The sequence below is a fragment of the Piliocolobus tephrosceles genome, chromosome 2, assembly GCF_002776525.5.
Source record: "Piliocolobus tephrosceles isolate RC106 chromosome 2, ASM277652v3, whole genome shotgun sequence".
Lineage (NCBI taxonomy): Eukaryota > Metazoa > Chordata > Mammalia > Primates > Cercopithecidae > Piliocolobus > Piliocolobus tephrosceles.
The window spans coordinates 160,966,902-160,982,095 of record NC_045435.1 but is presented as its reverse complement, the minus strand read 5'-3'; the positions used below and the strand labels follow the sequence as shown (position 1 = coordinate 160,982,095).

The following is a 15,194-nucleotide window of genomic DNA, read 5'->3' as shown; positions in this document are numbered from 1 at the left end:
TAATCTTTAACTTTTCAGCTGAGTACTTTTATTATCCTCGTTTTATGTTGAGGAAATTGAAGCACACAGAGATTAGTAGTGTACTCTCTTGGCTGTGTGGCAGAATCCATGATTTGAACCCAGGCAGTCTGGCTACAGAGCTGTACAGGTTGAGTATGCCTTATCTGCAATGCTTGGAACTATGTTTTGGACTTTTGGATTAAAAAAAAAAATTGGAATATTTGTATATACATGAGTTATCTTGTTTAGAGTTGGGTAACTCTAAACACAAAATTCATTTATTGTTTCATATACGCCTTATACACATAGCCTGAAGCTGATTTTATACGTTTTTAATAGTTTTATGCATGAAACGAAGTTTTGACCGTGACCTGTTACATAAGGTCAGGTGTGGAATTTTCTACTTGTGGCGTCAAGTTGGTGCTCAAAAGTTTTGGATTTTGGAGCATTTTGGGTTTCAAATATTCATATTAGGAATGTTCAACCTGTACCAGCTTTCTTTTGATTAGCATTTCCTTTACTTTGCTGTTTTTGTTATTTAACAAAATATGTTTATTGTAAAATGAAATTTTTATTATAAATCACATACCAAATGTATAGCTTAATAAATTATTACAAGACCATACCATTCAGCTATGCCAGATCCTCTCTGTTACCCTATCCCAGTCAAAACTCCTGTGTTCCCATTTAGTCGCCATTCTTCTGGGTTTTATAGTTTTGTAGTAATCACTTCTCTGTTTTTTGTGGGTTTTTTTTGAGATGGAGTCTCACTCTGTTGTCCAGGTTGGAGTGCAGTGGCGCAGTCTCAGCTCTCTGCAACCTCCATCTTCTGGGTTCAAGTGATTCTCCTGTCTCAGCCTCCTAAATAGCTGGGATTACAGGCACACACCACGAGGACCGGCTATTTTTTCGTGTGTGTATTTTTAGTAGAAACGGGGTATCACCATGTTGGCCAAGCTGCACCATGAGCCTGGCCTCCTAGTTTTTGATAGCTTCCTTGTTATACAATATATTGAACAATTCCTATCGCAGATATAAAATCAGCCATTTCTTTAAAATGCCCTGGTTTCTTTTAGAGGGAAATGATACAGTTACAGTCTGATGCTAAAGATCCTGAGTTAGTCACTGTTTCAGGTGTTTCAGTAGACAGAGCTAGGATACCTATATATATCTATAGACATACATGTTAAAAGATACCTAATGTGTTCTGCTGCCAGTCTTCAGATTGAGACTACAGAGCTTTTATTTAACAACTTCTCTATCACAACCTTAACTCTTTTTTTCCATACTGAGAATCATGATTCTCAAGAATATAGGAGATAATAGAATATTCCATATTTACTCATTATTCTGTATTATACATATGACTGTATCAGAACTATATTTCTAAAATCATCATCAGTATGATTACTGAAAACATTAAACCTTTTTTTTTTGCTTATGTTCTTCCCATTTTTTCTTCTCTAACAGTTTTGCTCTATCTGCATTGTCAGAATATATAGCCATTTCATGTTCTGCTTTTTCCCTCTTAGCCTATTAGTTCTATTCATATATTTAATGTATACCACCAGTGTTTATGCTGAGGTCTCTGTAGGCATTTTGGCTACCTGATGCTAATACATTGTTTAGATTCCTTAGGAAGGAATATTGTCTGAGTTCTTATATATTGATAAAAGTTTGTTCTTTTTATACTTGAAAGTCGATTTTGCAGATATAAAGTCTTTGGCTCACACTTCTTTTCCTTGAATTTCTTAAATACATTACTCCTTTTTCTTCTGGAATAAAGTATTGGTATCAAAGTCAGATTATTATCTAATTTTTCTTCTTCTTGTAAGTCATGTGGGTTTTTTTTTTTTGGTAGATGACCAAATAATTTATTTTGTTTTTTTTCTTTTTGAGATACAGTCTTACTCTATCACCCTGGCTGTAGTGCAGTAGTATGAACTTGGCTCACTGCAGCCTCCACCTCCTGGGTTCAAGCAGTCCTCCCACCTCAGCCTCCTGAGTAGCTAGGACTACAGATGTTTGCTGCCACGCCCAGCTAATTTTTTTTTTTTTTGAGAGACAGAGTTTTGCCATGTTGTCCAGGCTGGTCATGAGCCCAGGCTCAAGTGATCCACCTGCCTCAGCCTCCCAAAGTGCTGGGATTACAGGCATGAGCCACTATGCCTAGTCACATTTTTTCTTTGTCATTAAAGTCTGGTAATAATATTAGAATGTATCACTGTGTCAGTTGTTTTCAGTCAGTATTCTCAGGTACTTGATATTTTCTTTACATTTGTAGTTTCAAATCTTTTTTTAAATTTCAGGAAAACTTTATTTTTAAAACAGCTTTATTGAGATATATTTAATATACAACAAGCTGCACATATGTAGTATAAAATATAAGTTTTGACATACATATACACCTATGAAACGAAACCATCACCCCAATCAGGATTATCAGTATATCCATCATTCCCCCAAACTCCCTTGTTCTCATTAGTAGTCTCTGTGTCTAGCCTCCAATTCTCTCAGCAACCACTGATCTGCTTTCTATCACCACAGGTTGGTTTTCATTTTCTAGAATTTTATATAAATGGAATGTTGTAGTATGTACTATTTTATGGCTGACTTTCAGCATAATTATTTTGACATTTATCCATGTTGCACATATTCTTTTTTATTGCTGAGGGATATTACATCCAATGGATAACCCACAGTTTGTCTGTTCACCTGCTGCTGGACATTTGAGTTGTTTCCAGTTTCTGGCTATTATAGATAAAGCTCTTATGAACATTTGTGTAGAGTCTTTGCATGGACATAATGCTTTCATTTCTCTTGGGTGAATTCTAGGAATTGCATGGCTGGGTCTTATGGTAAGTGCTTAACCTTTTAAGAAATAGCCAAAGTGATTTACAAAGTGATTGTACTAGTTTAAATTCCGATCAGCAGTATATGAGAGTTCTAGTTCCCTCACATCCTCGAAAACACTTGGTATAGTCATTCTTAGCCATTCTAATATGTGTAGTGGTGTCACATCGTGTGTTTTAATGTGCATTTCCCTCCTAACAATGTTTAGCATCTTTTTGTGTGCCTACTTGCCATCTGTATGTCTTTTGTGAAATGTCTATTGAAATTTTTTGACCATTTTTAAGTTCCATTGTTTACTTTTTGTTGATGTTAACTTCCTTACTGAGTTTTGAGAGTTCCTTATATATTCTGGCTATGAACCTTTTCTGATTCCTGATTATTTTCTCTGAGTATGTGGTTTCTTTTTTCATTCTCAGAATGGTACCTTTTAAAGAGCAGACATTATTTTTATGAAGCCCCATTTGTTCTTGAATTGTATCATGCTTTTGGTGTCATATCATAGACATGTTTGCCTAACTCAAGGTCATACAGTTTTTCTGTGTTTTTCTAGACATGTTGTGATTTTAAGTTTTAGATTTATGTCATTCACTTTAATTTTTTTTTTTTTTTTTTTTTTTGAGGCGGAGTCTTGCTCTGTCGCCCGGACTGGAGTGCAGTGGCCGGATCTCAGCTCACTGCAAGCTCCGCCTCCCGGGTTTATGCCATTCTCCTGCCTCAGCCTCCCCAGTAGCTGAGACTACAGGCGCCCGCCACCTCGCCCAGCTAGTTTTTGTATTTTTAGTAGAGACGGGGTTTCACCGTTTTAGCCAGGATGGTCTCGATCTCCTGACCTCGTGATCCGCCCGTCTCGGCCTCCCAAAGTGCTGGGATTACAGGCTTGAGCCACCGCGCCCGGCCTCATTTTAATTTTTGGTATATGGTGTGAGATATGGCTGAAAGTCCTTTTTCTTTCTTTCTTTCTTTCTTTTTTTTTTTTTTTTTTTTTTTAATATATGGCCATCCCATTGTTCTAGCATCATTTATTGAAAAAAAAAAAAAACTCATTTTCCTGCTAAATTACCTTCATATCTTTGGTGAAAATTAGTTGTCCATATATGTATGAGTCTGTTTCTGGACTCTATTTTGTTTCATTAATCTGTTTGTCTACCTTGATATCAATGCTATATTGTCTTGATTACTGTAGCTTTATAAACCTTGAAATGATGTAGTATTAGTCCTTCAACTTTGTTCTTCTTTTTCATTCATTCATTTATTAATTTAGAGATAGGGTCTTACTTTGTCACCCAGCCTAGTGTGCAGTGGCACAATCATAGCTCACTGATTAAACTCCTGGGTTCAAGTTGTCTTCCCACCTCAGCCATGTAAGTAGCTAGGACTACAGGTTCATGCCACAATGCCTGACTAATCTTTATTTTTTTTGTAGAGATGGGGTCTTGCTGTATTTCCCAGTCTGGTCTTGAACTCCTGGACCTCAAACCATCCTCCTGCCTCAGCCTCCCAAAGTGCTGGGATTACAGGTGTGAACCACCATGGACAGCCTGTTCTTTTTCAAAGTTATTTTGGCTATTATAAGTCTTTTAGGCCGGGCGTGGTGGCTCAAGCCTGTAATCCCAGCACTTTGGGAGGCCGAGACGGGCGGATCACGAGGTCAGGAGTTTGAGACTATCCTGGCTAACACGGTGAAACCCTGTCTCTACTAAAAAATACAAAAAGCTAGCCGGGCGAGGTGGCTGGCGCCTGTAGTCCCAGCTATTTGGGAGGCTGAGGCAGGAGAATGGCGGGAACCCGGGAGGCGGAGCTTGCAGTGAGCTGAGATCCGGCCACTGCACTCCCGCCCAGGCGACAGAGCGAGACTCCGTCTCAAAAAAAAAAAAAAAAAAATAAGTCTTTTGCAGCTCTGTATGAATTTTAAAATCAGGAAAGTTTCCTGAATTATAGTTTTTTAAAATTGGTTCTGTTGTTTTAGTTTTCTTTTTCAATTACCACTATTATGTGTATGTTTGAGCTTCTTTGCCTATCTTTGTCATTTTCATATTTCTTCTTCATTTCTTTTTAATTTTTAAAATTGTTTTCCTTTTAATCTCTATTTCTCTTAAGGCATTGTCTGTAGTCTTTACTCATTCATTTTCCTTCTTTAATCTTCATTTCAGAAATAGTTTTTAAAAGTTACTAATTTCTAGATTCTATCAATTCATTTCCAAGTTTTTCTTATTTCTAATTATGTTGTTCATGTATTACAGAGTTATCCATGTATTTTAGTTTGTTTTAATATAGAGGTTATAGTTACTATCTTTTTTGTGAGCATGTCTTTCTAGTACATTTTTCTTGTCTGTAGAGATATTATTCTCTTTTTTAATATGAACTTTTACAATTTAAAAATTTTTTAATTTCATGGGTGCATAGATGTGTATATTGATGGGTTACACGGGATATTTTGATACAGGCATATAATATATAGTAATCATATCAGGGTAAATGAGGCATCCACCATCTTAAGCATTTATCCTTTGTGTTATAAACAATCTAATTATTGTCTTTTAGGTACTTAAAAGTGTGCAATTATATTATTATTGAATATAGTCAACCCATTGTACTAGCAAATACTAGATCTTATTCTATTTTTTTGTACCCATTGACCATCCACTCTTCCTCTCAGCCCATCTGTTACTCTTCCCCGCCTTTGTAACCATTCTTATAGTCTCTGTCTCCATGAGTTCAATTGTTTGGATTTTTGGATCCCACAAATAAATGAGAACATGCGATGTTTGTCTTTCTGTGCCTGGCTTATTTCACTTAACATAATGACTTCCAGTTACATCCATGTTGTTGCAAATGACAGGATCTCATTCTTTTTTTATGGCTGAGTAGTACTCCGTTATGTATATGTACCAGATTTTCTTTTCTTTTCTTTTTTTTTTTTTTGAGACGGAGTCTTACTCTGTCACCCAGGCTGGAGTGCAGTGGCTGGATCTCCACTCACTGCAAGCTCCGCCTCCCGGGTTTACGCCATTCTCCTGCTTCAGCTCCCCAGTGGCTGGGACTACAGGCACCGGCCACCTCGCCCAGCTAGTTTCTTGTATTTTTTTAGTAGAGACGGGGTTTCACCGTGTTAGCCAGGATGGTCTCGATCTCCTGACCTCGTGATCCGCCCGTCTCGGCCCCCCAAAGTGCTGGGATTACAGGCTTGAGCCACCGCGCCTGGCCACATTTTCTTTGTCCATTTGTCTGTGGACGGACGCTTGGGTTGCTTCCAAATCTTGGCTTTTGTGAATAATGTTCCAGTAAACATGAGAGTGCAGATATCTCTTTAATATGCTGATTTCCTACCAAAAATATAAAAAATTGGCCAGGTGTGGTGGCATGTGCCTGTAATCTCAGCTACTCAGGAGGATGAGGCAAGAGAATCACTTGAACCCAGGAGGCGGAGGCTGCATTGAGCCGAGATTGTGCCACTGCACTCCAGCCTGGGCGACAGAGTGAGACTCAAAAAAAAAAAAAAAAAAAAAAAGTTGTCTGAGATCCTTATACATCCTGGTTATTAACACTTGTCAGAAGGTTAGTTTACAAATATTTTCTCCCATTCTGTGGGTCGTCTCTTCACTTTGTTGTTTCCTTTGCTGTTTAGAAGCTTTTCAACTCAATGTGATCCCACTTGCCTATTTTTGCTTTGGTTGCCTGTGCTCAAGAAATCTTTGCCCAATCCAATGTCCTGGAGAGTTTCCTCCATTTTTTTGTAGTACTTTCATAGTTTGAGGGCTTAGATTTAAGTCTTGATTCATTTTTATTTGATTTTTGTATATGGTGAGAGATAGGGGTCTAGTTCCATTCTTCTGCATATCCATATCCAGTTTCCCTGCACCATTCATTGCAGAGACTTTCCTTTCCCCAGTGTATGTTCTTGGCACCTTTGTCAGTAATGAGTTCACTGTCAGTATGTGGATTTGTTTCTGGGTTTTCTGTTCTGTTCCGTTGGTCTATGTCTGTTTTTGTGGCCGTAGTATGCTGTTTTGGTTAATGTAACTCTGTAATATAATTTGAAATCAGTTAATGTGATTCCTCCAGTTTTATTCTTTTTGCTCAGGATAGCTTTGGCTATTCTGGGTCTTTTGTGGTTCCATATAAATTTTAGGATTATTTTGTCTATTTCTGTGAAGAATGTTATTGGTATTTTGCTAGGCATTTGCATTGAATCAGTAGATTGCTTTGAGTAGTATAGATATTTTAACAATATTGATTGTTTCAATCTATGAACACGGAATATCTTTTCATTTTTTGTGGCCTCTTCAACTTCTGTCATCAGTATTTTATAATTTTCATTGTAGAGATGTTTTACTTCATTGGTTCAGTTAATTCCTAGGTGTTTAATTTTCTTTGTGGCTATTGTAAATGGGATTACTGTTTTGATTTCTTTTTCAGATTGTCATTGTTATTTTGTAGAAATGCTACTGATTTTTGTAAGCTGATTTTGTATCTTGCAGCTTTACTGAATTTATCAGTTCAAGTAGCTTTTTGGTGGAGTCTTCAGGTTTTTCCAAATATAAGATCATACCGCATGCAGACAAGGGTAATTTGACTTATTTCAAATTTTGATGCCCTTTTTTCCCTTTCTCTTGTCTAACTGCTAGCTAGAGCAATTCCAGTCCTTTTTCATCTCTAACTAGAGCAATTCCAGTCCTAGCTAGAGCAATTCCAGTCCAGTCCTTTTTTATCTCTGATTTTGTTTGAATCTTTTTTCCTTCATTAGTCTGGCTAAAGGTTTGTCAATTTTTTATCCTTGTTCTGTTCCAGATCTTAGAGGAAAGGCTTTCAGTTTTTCCCGATTCAGTATAATACTGCCTGTGGGTCTATCATATATGGCTTTTATTATGTGGAGGTATGTTCCTTTTATATTCAGTTTTCTTAAGTTTTTGTTTTTGTTTTTTTTTAAATCACGAAGGGATGTTGAATTTTATCGAGTGCTTTTTCAGCGTCAGTTGAAATGATCATATGGTTTTTGTCTTTCATTCTGTTGATATGATGTATTACATTGATTGATTTGCATATGTTGAATCATCCTTGCAATCCCTGGGATAAATCCCACTTAGTCATGGTGAATTATCTTTTTAATGTGTTGTTGAATTTGGTTTGCTAGTATTTTGTTGAGGATTTTTGCATCAATATTAATCAGGGATATTGGCCTGTAGGTTTTTTTTTTTTTCCTCTCTCTTTTTTTGATATGTCTTTGTCTAGTTTTGGTATCAGGGTAATACTGGCCATAGAGAATGAGTTTGGATGTATTCCCTCCTCTTCCATTCTTCAGAGTAGTTTGAGTAGGGTTGGTATTAGTTCTTTAAATGTTTGGTAGCATTCAGCAGTGAAGCCATCAAGTCCCAGGCTTTTCTTTGCTGGAGGACTTTTTATTATAGCTTCAATGTTGTTATTGTTACTGATCTGTTCAGGTTTTGGATTCTTTGTGGTTCAATGTTAGTAGGTTGTATGTGTCTAGGAATTTATCCATTTCTTCTAGATTTTCTAGTTTATTGGCATATAGTTGCTTCTAGTAGGCTCTAATGATCCTTTGTATTTCTGCAATATTGATTGTAATGTCTCCTTTGTCATCTCTGATTTTATTTGAGTCTTTTCTCTTTTTTCTTCATTAGTCTGCCTAAGAGTTTGGCAGTTTTCTACATCTTTTCAAAAAACCAACTTTTTGTTTCATTGTCCTTATGTCTTGTTTTATTTGTTTCAATTTCATTTATTTTTGATGTAATCTTTATTATTTTTTCTACTTTCAGTTTGGTTTGCTCTTGCTTTTCTAGTTCTTTAAGATGCATCATTAGGTTGTTTATTTGAAGTTTTTCTTTTTCATATAGGCACTTACAGCTATAAATTTCTCTCAGTACTGTTTTCACTGTATCCCATAGGTTTTGGTATGTTCTGTTTCCATTATCATTTGTTTCAAGAAATTTTTCAGTTTCCTTCTTAATCTCTTCATTGACCCACTGATGATTCAGGAGCCTATTGATTAATTTCCATATGTTTGAATAGTTTCCCAAATTCCTCTTGTTACTGATTTCTAGTTTTATTCCATTGTGGTCAGAGAAGATACTTTATGTTATTCCAGTTTGTTTTTAATGTTTTAACACTTGTTTTGTGGCCTAACCTATGGTCCATACTTGAGAATGATCCATGTACTGAGGAGAAGAATGTGTATTCTTCAGCCATTGGATGAAACATCTGTAAATATCTATTAGGTCCATTTGTTCTATAGTGCAAATTAAGTCAGATGATTCTTTGTTGATTTTATGTCTGGATGATCTGTCTGATGAAACTGTAGTGTTGAAGTCTTCAAATATTATTGTATTGGGATTTATCTCTCTTGAGCTCTGGTAATATTTGCTTTATATATCTGGGTACTCCAGTGTTGGGTGTATAATATTTACAGTTGTTACATACTCTTGCTGAATTGGCCTATTTATGATTATGTAATGACCTTGTTTGTCTCTTCTTACAGTTTTGTCTTAAAATCGCTTTTGTCTGATATAAGAATAGCTACTCCTGCTATACTGGATTCCATTGGCATGTAATATCCTTTTCCATTTCTTAATTTTCAGTCTATATGTGTCTTTATAGGTGAAGTATATTTCAGTTCGGCCACTCTAGTGTCTTGATTGTAGAGTTTAGTCCATTTAAGTTCAATGTTATTGACAAATAGGGACTTACTACTGTCATTTTGTTGTTTTCTGGTTGTTTTGTGGTCTTTTTCCTTCTTTCCTACCTTCCTTTAGTGAAGGTGATTTTTCTCAGGTGGTATGTTTTAATTTCTTGCTTCTTATTTTTTGTGTATCCATTGTATGTTTTTGGATGTAAGGTCACCATGAGGCTTGAAAATAGTATCTTATAATCCATTATTTTACTTATTTACTTATTTTTATTTTTTTGAGATGGAGTCTAGTTCTGTCACCCAAGCTGGAATGCAGTGGCATGATTATGGCTCATTGAACCTCCGTCTTCTGGGTTCAAGTGATTCTCCTGTCCCAGCCTCCCAAGTAGCTGGTACTACAGGCATGCGCCACCATGCCCAGATAATTTTTGTATTTTTAGTAGAGTTGGGGTTTCACTATGTTGGCCAGGCTGGTCTTGAACTTGACCTTGTGATCTGCCCACCTCAGTCTCCCAAAGTGCTGGGATTAAAGGCCACCATGCCCAGCTCATTATTTTATTTTTTATTTTTTAATTTTTTGAGATGGAGTCTCACTCTGTCATCCAGACTGGAGTGCAGTGGCGCTATCTTGGCTCACTGCAACCTCCACCTCCTGAGTTCAAGCAATTCTCCTGCCTCAGCCTCCCGAGTAGCTGCGACTATGGGCATGTGTCACCATGCCTGGCTAAGTTTTGTATTTTTAGTGGAGACGGGGTTTTGCCATGTTGGCCAGGGTGGTCTCGAACTCCTTACCTCAGGTGATCTACCCATCTTGGCCTCCAAAAGTGTTGACATTACAGGCGTGAGCCACCGCACCTGGCCTATTCCATTATTTTAAACAACACTGATTGCATAAACAAACTAGCAAATAGGCAAAAGGAAAACTAATAAAAACTCTACACTTTAACTTCGCCTGCCTGCATTTTAACTTATTGTTGTTTCTCTTTATGTCTTATTGTACTGTGTCTTGAAAAGTTGTTGTAGTTCTTTTTATTGTTTTATATTTTTATCTTTCTACTCAAGATCTGAGTAGTTTACACACAATTACAATATTATAATATTCTGTTTTTCTGTTTTTTTTTTTTTTTTTTTTTTTAGATGAAGTCTCGCTCTGTCACTCGGGCTGTAGTGCAGTGGCACGATGTCGGCTCACTGCAACCTCCGCCTCCCGGGTTCAATCTGTTCTCTGCCTCAGCCTCCCGAGTAGCTGGGATTACAGGCACCCGCCACCAAGCCTGGCTAATTTTTTTGTAGTTTTAGTAGAGACAGGGTTTCACCACATTGGCCAGGCTGGTCTTGAACTCCTGACCTCATGATCCACCCACCTCGGCGTCCCAAAGTGCTGAGATTACAGGCGTGAGCCACCGTGCCCGGCCTCTGTGTATGTTTTATTACCAGTGAGTTTTGTACCTTCAAATAATTTCTGCTCATTAACGTCCTTTTCTTTTGGATTAAAAAAATTCCCTTTAGCGTTTCTTGTAGGACAGGTCTGGTGTTGATGAAATTCCTCAGCTTTTGTTTGTCTGGTAACAAACTTATTGCTTCTAGGGTAAAATGTTTTTTTTGCGTCAGCATTTTAAATATGTCATGCCACTCGTGGCCTATACAGTTTACACTGAGATGTCTTCTGCCAGATATATTGGAGCTCCATTGTATATTATTGTTTCTTTTCTCTTGCTGCTTATAGAATTCTTTTTTTTCCTTGACCTTGGGAGTTTATTAAATGCCTTGAGGTAGTCTCCTTGGGTTAAATCGGCTTGGTTTTCTGCAATTGTTTTGTACTTGAATATTGATATCTTTCTCTAGGTTTAGGAAGTTCTCTGTTATCCCTTTGAATAAACTTTCCTTCTTTTCTTTTTCTTGTTTTTTTTTTTTTGAGACAGAGTTTCACTCTTGTCACCCTGACTGGAGTGCAATGGCGCGATCTCAGGTCACTGCAGCCTTTACCACCTGGGTTCAGGTGATTCTTGTGCCTCAGTCTCCCGCATACCTGGGATTACAGGCGTGCGCCACCACACCTGGCTAATTTTTGTATTTTTAGTAGAGACAGGGTTTCACCACGTTGGCCAGGCTGGTCTCGAACTCCTGACTGCAGGTGATCCACCCGCCTTCACCTCCCAAAGTGCTGGGATTACAGGCGTGAGCTACTGCGCCCAACCTGAATAAACTTTCTACCCCTATCTCTCTCTACTTCCTCTTTAAGGCCAATAACTCTTAGATTTGCCCTTTTGAAGCTATTTGTCTAGATCTTATAGGCATGATTCATTCTTTTTTCTTTTCTTTTTTGAGATGGAGTCTCGCTCTGTCACCCAGGCTGGAGTGCAGTGGCGGGATCTTGGCTCACTGACCTCCACCCCCCGGGTTCAAGTGATTCTGCCTCAGCCTCCCGAGTAGCTGGGATTACTGGCACATGCCACCATGCCCAGCTAATTTTTGTATTTTTAGTAGAGATGGAGTTTCACCATATTGGTCAGCCTGGTCTCGAACTCCTGACCTTAGGTGATTCACCCTCCTTGGCCTCCCAAAGTGTTGGGATTATAGGCATGAGCCACCGTGCCCGGCCTCTTTTGTATTCTTTGTTTCTCTTGTCTCCTCTGACCATGTATTTTCAAATAGCCTGTGTTCAGGCTCACTGATTCTTCTGCTTGATCAATTATGCTATGAAGACGCTCTGATGTATTCTTCATTATGTCAGTTGCATTTTTCACACTCAGAATTTCTGCTTGAGTTTAAAAAATTATTTCAGTTTCTTTGTTAAATTTGTCTAGTAGGATCCTGAATTCCTTCTCTGTGTCATCTTGAATTTCTTTGCGTTTCTTCAAAACAGCTATTTTTAATTCTGTCTGAAAGGTCACATATCTCTGTCTGTCTGGGATTGGTCCCTGGTGTCTTATTTAGTTTGTTTGGTGAGGTCATGTTCTCCTGGATGGTCTTGATACTTGTGGATGTTCGTTGGTGTCTGGGCATTGAAGAATTAGGTATGTATTGTAGTCTTTGTAGTCTGTGCTTGTTTGTACCCATCCTTCTTGGGAAGACTTTCCAGAGACTTGAGTGCTGTGATCTGAGTTTTTGGTCACTGTAGCTATATCTGAGTTAGGGGATACCCCAAGCTCAGTAATGCTGTGGTTCTTGCAGACTTATAAAGTTACCACCTTGCTGGTCTTGGACGAGATATGGAAGAATTCTGTGGATTACCAGGCAGAGACTCTTGTCTTCCCTTGCTTTCTCTGAAACAAATGGAGTCTCTCTGTGCTGAGCTGCCTGGAACTGGGGGAGGGGTGACACAGGCATCCCTGTGGCCAGCCCCACTGGGACTGTACTCAGTCTGACCAGGGCCTGGAATCAGAATCCTTAGAAGCCTACCTGTTGCTTTGTTTTACTGAGGCTGTGCTGGCACCACAACCATGAGAAAAGGTTCTTCCCATTTTTCCCTCCCCTTTCTCCAGGCAGAGAAGTCTCCACTTGTCTGCTGCCACCACAGACCCATGGGGAGTATGCCAGGATACTGCCTGTGCTCACTTAAGGCCCAAGGCTCTTTAGTCAGCTGGTGAACGCTAGCAGACCTGGGACTCATCTTTCAGGGCAGTGGCTTCTCCTCTGGTCCAGAGTGGGGTCCAGAGAAGCTAAGAGCCAAAGCCTGGAATTGAGAACCCCGAGAGCTTTCTTAGTGCTCTTCCCCACTTTGGCCAAGCTGGTATTTAAGCTCAGGAAAGTCTTCTTTACTCTTCCGTCTACTTTTCTTAAGCAGAAGGGGTCTGTCCTCATAGCCAACACAGCTGTGAATGTGCTGGATCACACCTGAAGCCAGCATGTCTGAGTCTCACCCAGTGCCCATGGCATATACCACCTGGGTCCTGCTGCTGATTATTCAGGGCCCAAGGGCTCTTTAATCAGCACATGATGAATCCTTCCAGGGCTGGGTGCTTCTCTTCAAGGCAGTGGGCTCCTTTCTGGCCGAGGATGTGCTAGAAATGTTGTTTGGGAGCTAGAGTCTGGAATGGGGGCCTCATAACTCTGCCCAGTGCCCTATTCTACTGTGGCTGAGCTGGTATCCAGGTTGCAAGACAAAGTTCTCTTTACTCCTCCCTCTTGTCTCCTCAAGTGGAAGGAAAGGTTTACTTTTGGAACTGCAAGCTGCACTGCCTGGGGTTGGGGGAGGGGTGATGGAAGCGCTGCTTTAGTTGCCCTGGCTGTTGTCTCACTGGGTCACATGCCCCTCAAGAGCACTAGCTCTGAGCCCAGCATAGCACTAGGACTTTCCTTGGAGTTGCAGTTCTTGTGGCCTAGATAGCATTTCAAGTTTATTTAGGACCCCAGAGCCCTTTAACTCAGGTTGGCGAGGCTTGCTGAAACTCAAGTTCTGACTACTGGGATGGGTGATTCCCCTCTGGCTAGGACTGGTCTAAATGATCCCTCCAGTGGATGCCAGTTGAGTTCTTCCTGGTGGTGTTGGTACTGCCTTTCAAAATGCAAAGTTCCACAGTCATTGCACTTTACTTTCCCTGAGTGCACAGATTCTCTGTCTGCGCCACATGGCTGGCCGTTACTGGGGGATTGGGGGAGAATGGTATTGGCAATTTATAAATGTCTTTCTTACCCTCTTTGGTGCCTCTTTCAGCCACATGAAGTTAAAACCAGTTACTGTGATTGCTCACCTGAGTTTTGGTTCTTATGAAGGTGGTTTTTGGAAAGATAGTTCTTAAATTTGGTGTTCCTATTGGGAGGACGATCGGTGGAGGCTTCTGTTTGGTCATCTTGCTCTGCCTTCAATATTAACTTTTGATGGAGTTAGACCTCAGTGCTTTTCTTTGCTCACTTTTATGTAAAATTAGTTTTTTGAACTTTTATAATGGTTGAGAGTTCAGGAAAGCTTTTCTAACATCTTAGACTTATATTATTTTTGTGTAATGTTTGAAAATATGGCAGTTTGTTTTCTGAAACTTCCTGCTTCTATTATCTTCCCTATTTTGGTGTGAATCTTCCCTTCTCTCTTATCCCTATGTTGCTCAATTTTGATTCTATTCCCAGAAGTTTCTTCTCATCACGGGTTCTGTCATGGAACTGTAACATGTCCATTTTGAGTTTTCACAGGGTTCCAGCATCTTCTGTTTTTCTTCTGGAAAAGGGTAAAACCCCTTCTGGTTTCACCTCCTGTTTCATGTTAGTGCCATAGTGAATATTAGTGATACCAGTGAATTCGGGAGTTCTCTCATTCTCATAACCATCAGGTACTGCCTGTAGCTGTTTTTGATTCCTGCACAGATGCTGGTACCATGCAGCTTTTATGGCTGTTAGTAGTTTGCCCTCCTCCACTTATATTTTAGTGTTTGTGAGAATAACTTTTCACCAGCTTTTGATATAAATACAGTTAGCTCTCTATATCTGCCAGTTTTGTATCCACAGATTCAACCGACTGCAGATTGAAACCTGCAGATAAGGAAGGCCAACTGTGCTACACCATTTAATAGAAGGAACTTGAGCATCCATGGATTTTGGTACTTGCAGGTGGTTCTGAAACCAATCCCCAATGTATAGGGAAGACCCACCATATTGCTTTTGGGTTTTTAACTTTGCTCTCTAGTTGCTTCTGTTTTAATGTGGGATGCAGAGATGAAAAAACTGTGCTGTGGCCATGCCATCTTCCCAGAATTGTTTCTTT

At 39.2% G+C, this 15,194-nt stretch overlaps 1 protein-coding gene across 3 annotated transcripts in view; it reads left to right on the top strand.

Annotated features, from left to right (window-relative positions):
* Window positions 1–15,194, top strand: part of CEP70 (centrosomal protein 70) — a 128,213-nt gene that overhangs the window by 2,780 nt on the left and 110,239 nt on the right. The window contains exon 3 of one of the 3 annotated variants that reach the window (XM_023187880.2): window positions 2,836–2,858. The exons of the other annotated variants lie outside the window; for them this stretch is intronic. Within the exon in view, the coding sequence (XP_023043648.1) occupies window positions 2,843–2,858 (16 nt within the window). The 5' untranslated portion in view covers window positions 2,836–2,842. The remainder of the gene's footprint in view (window positions 1–2,835; window positions 2,859–15,194) is intronic. 3 annotated transcript variants of the gene reach the window in all.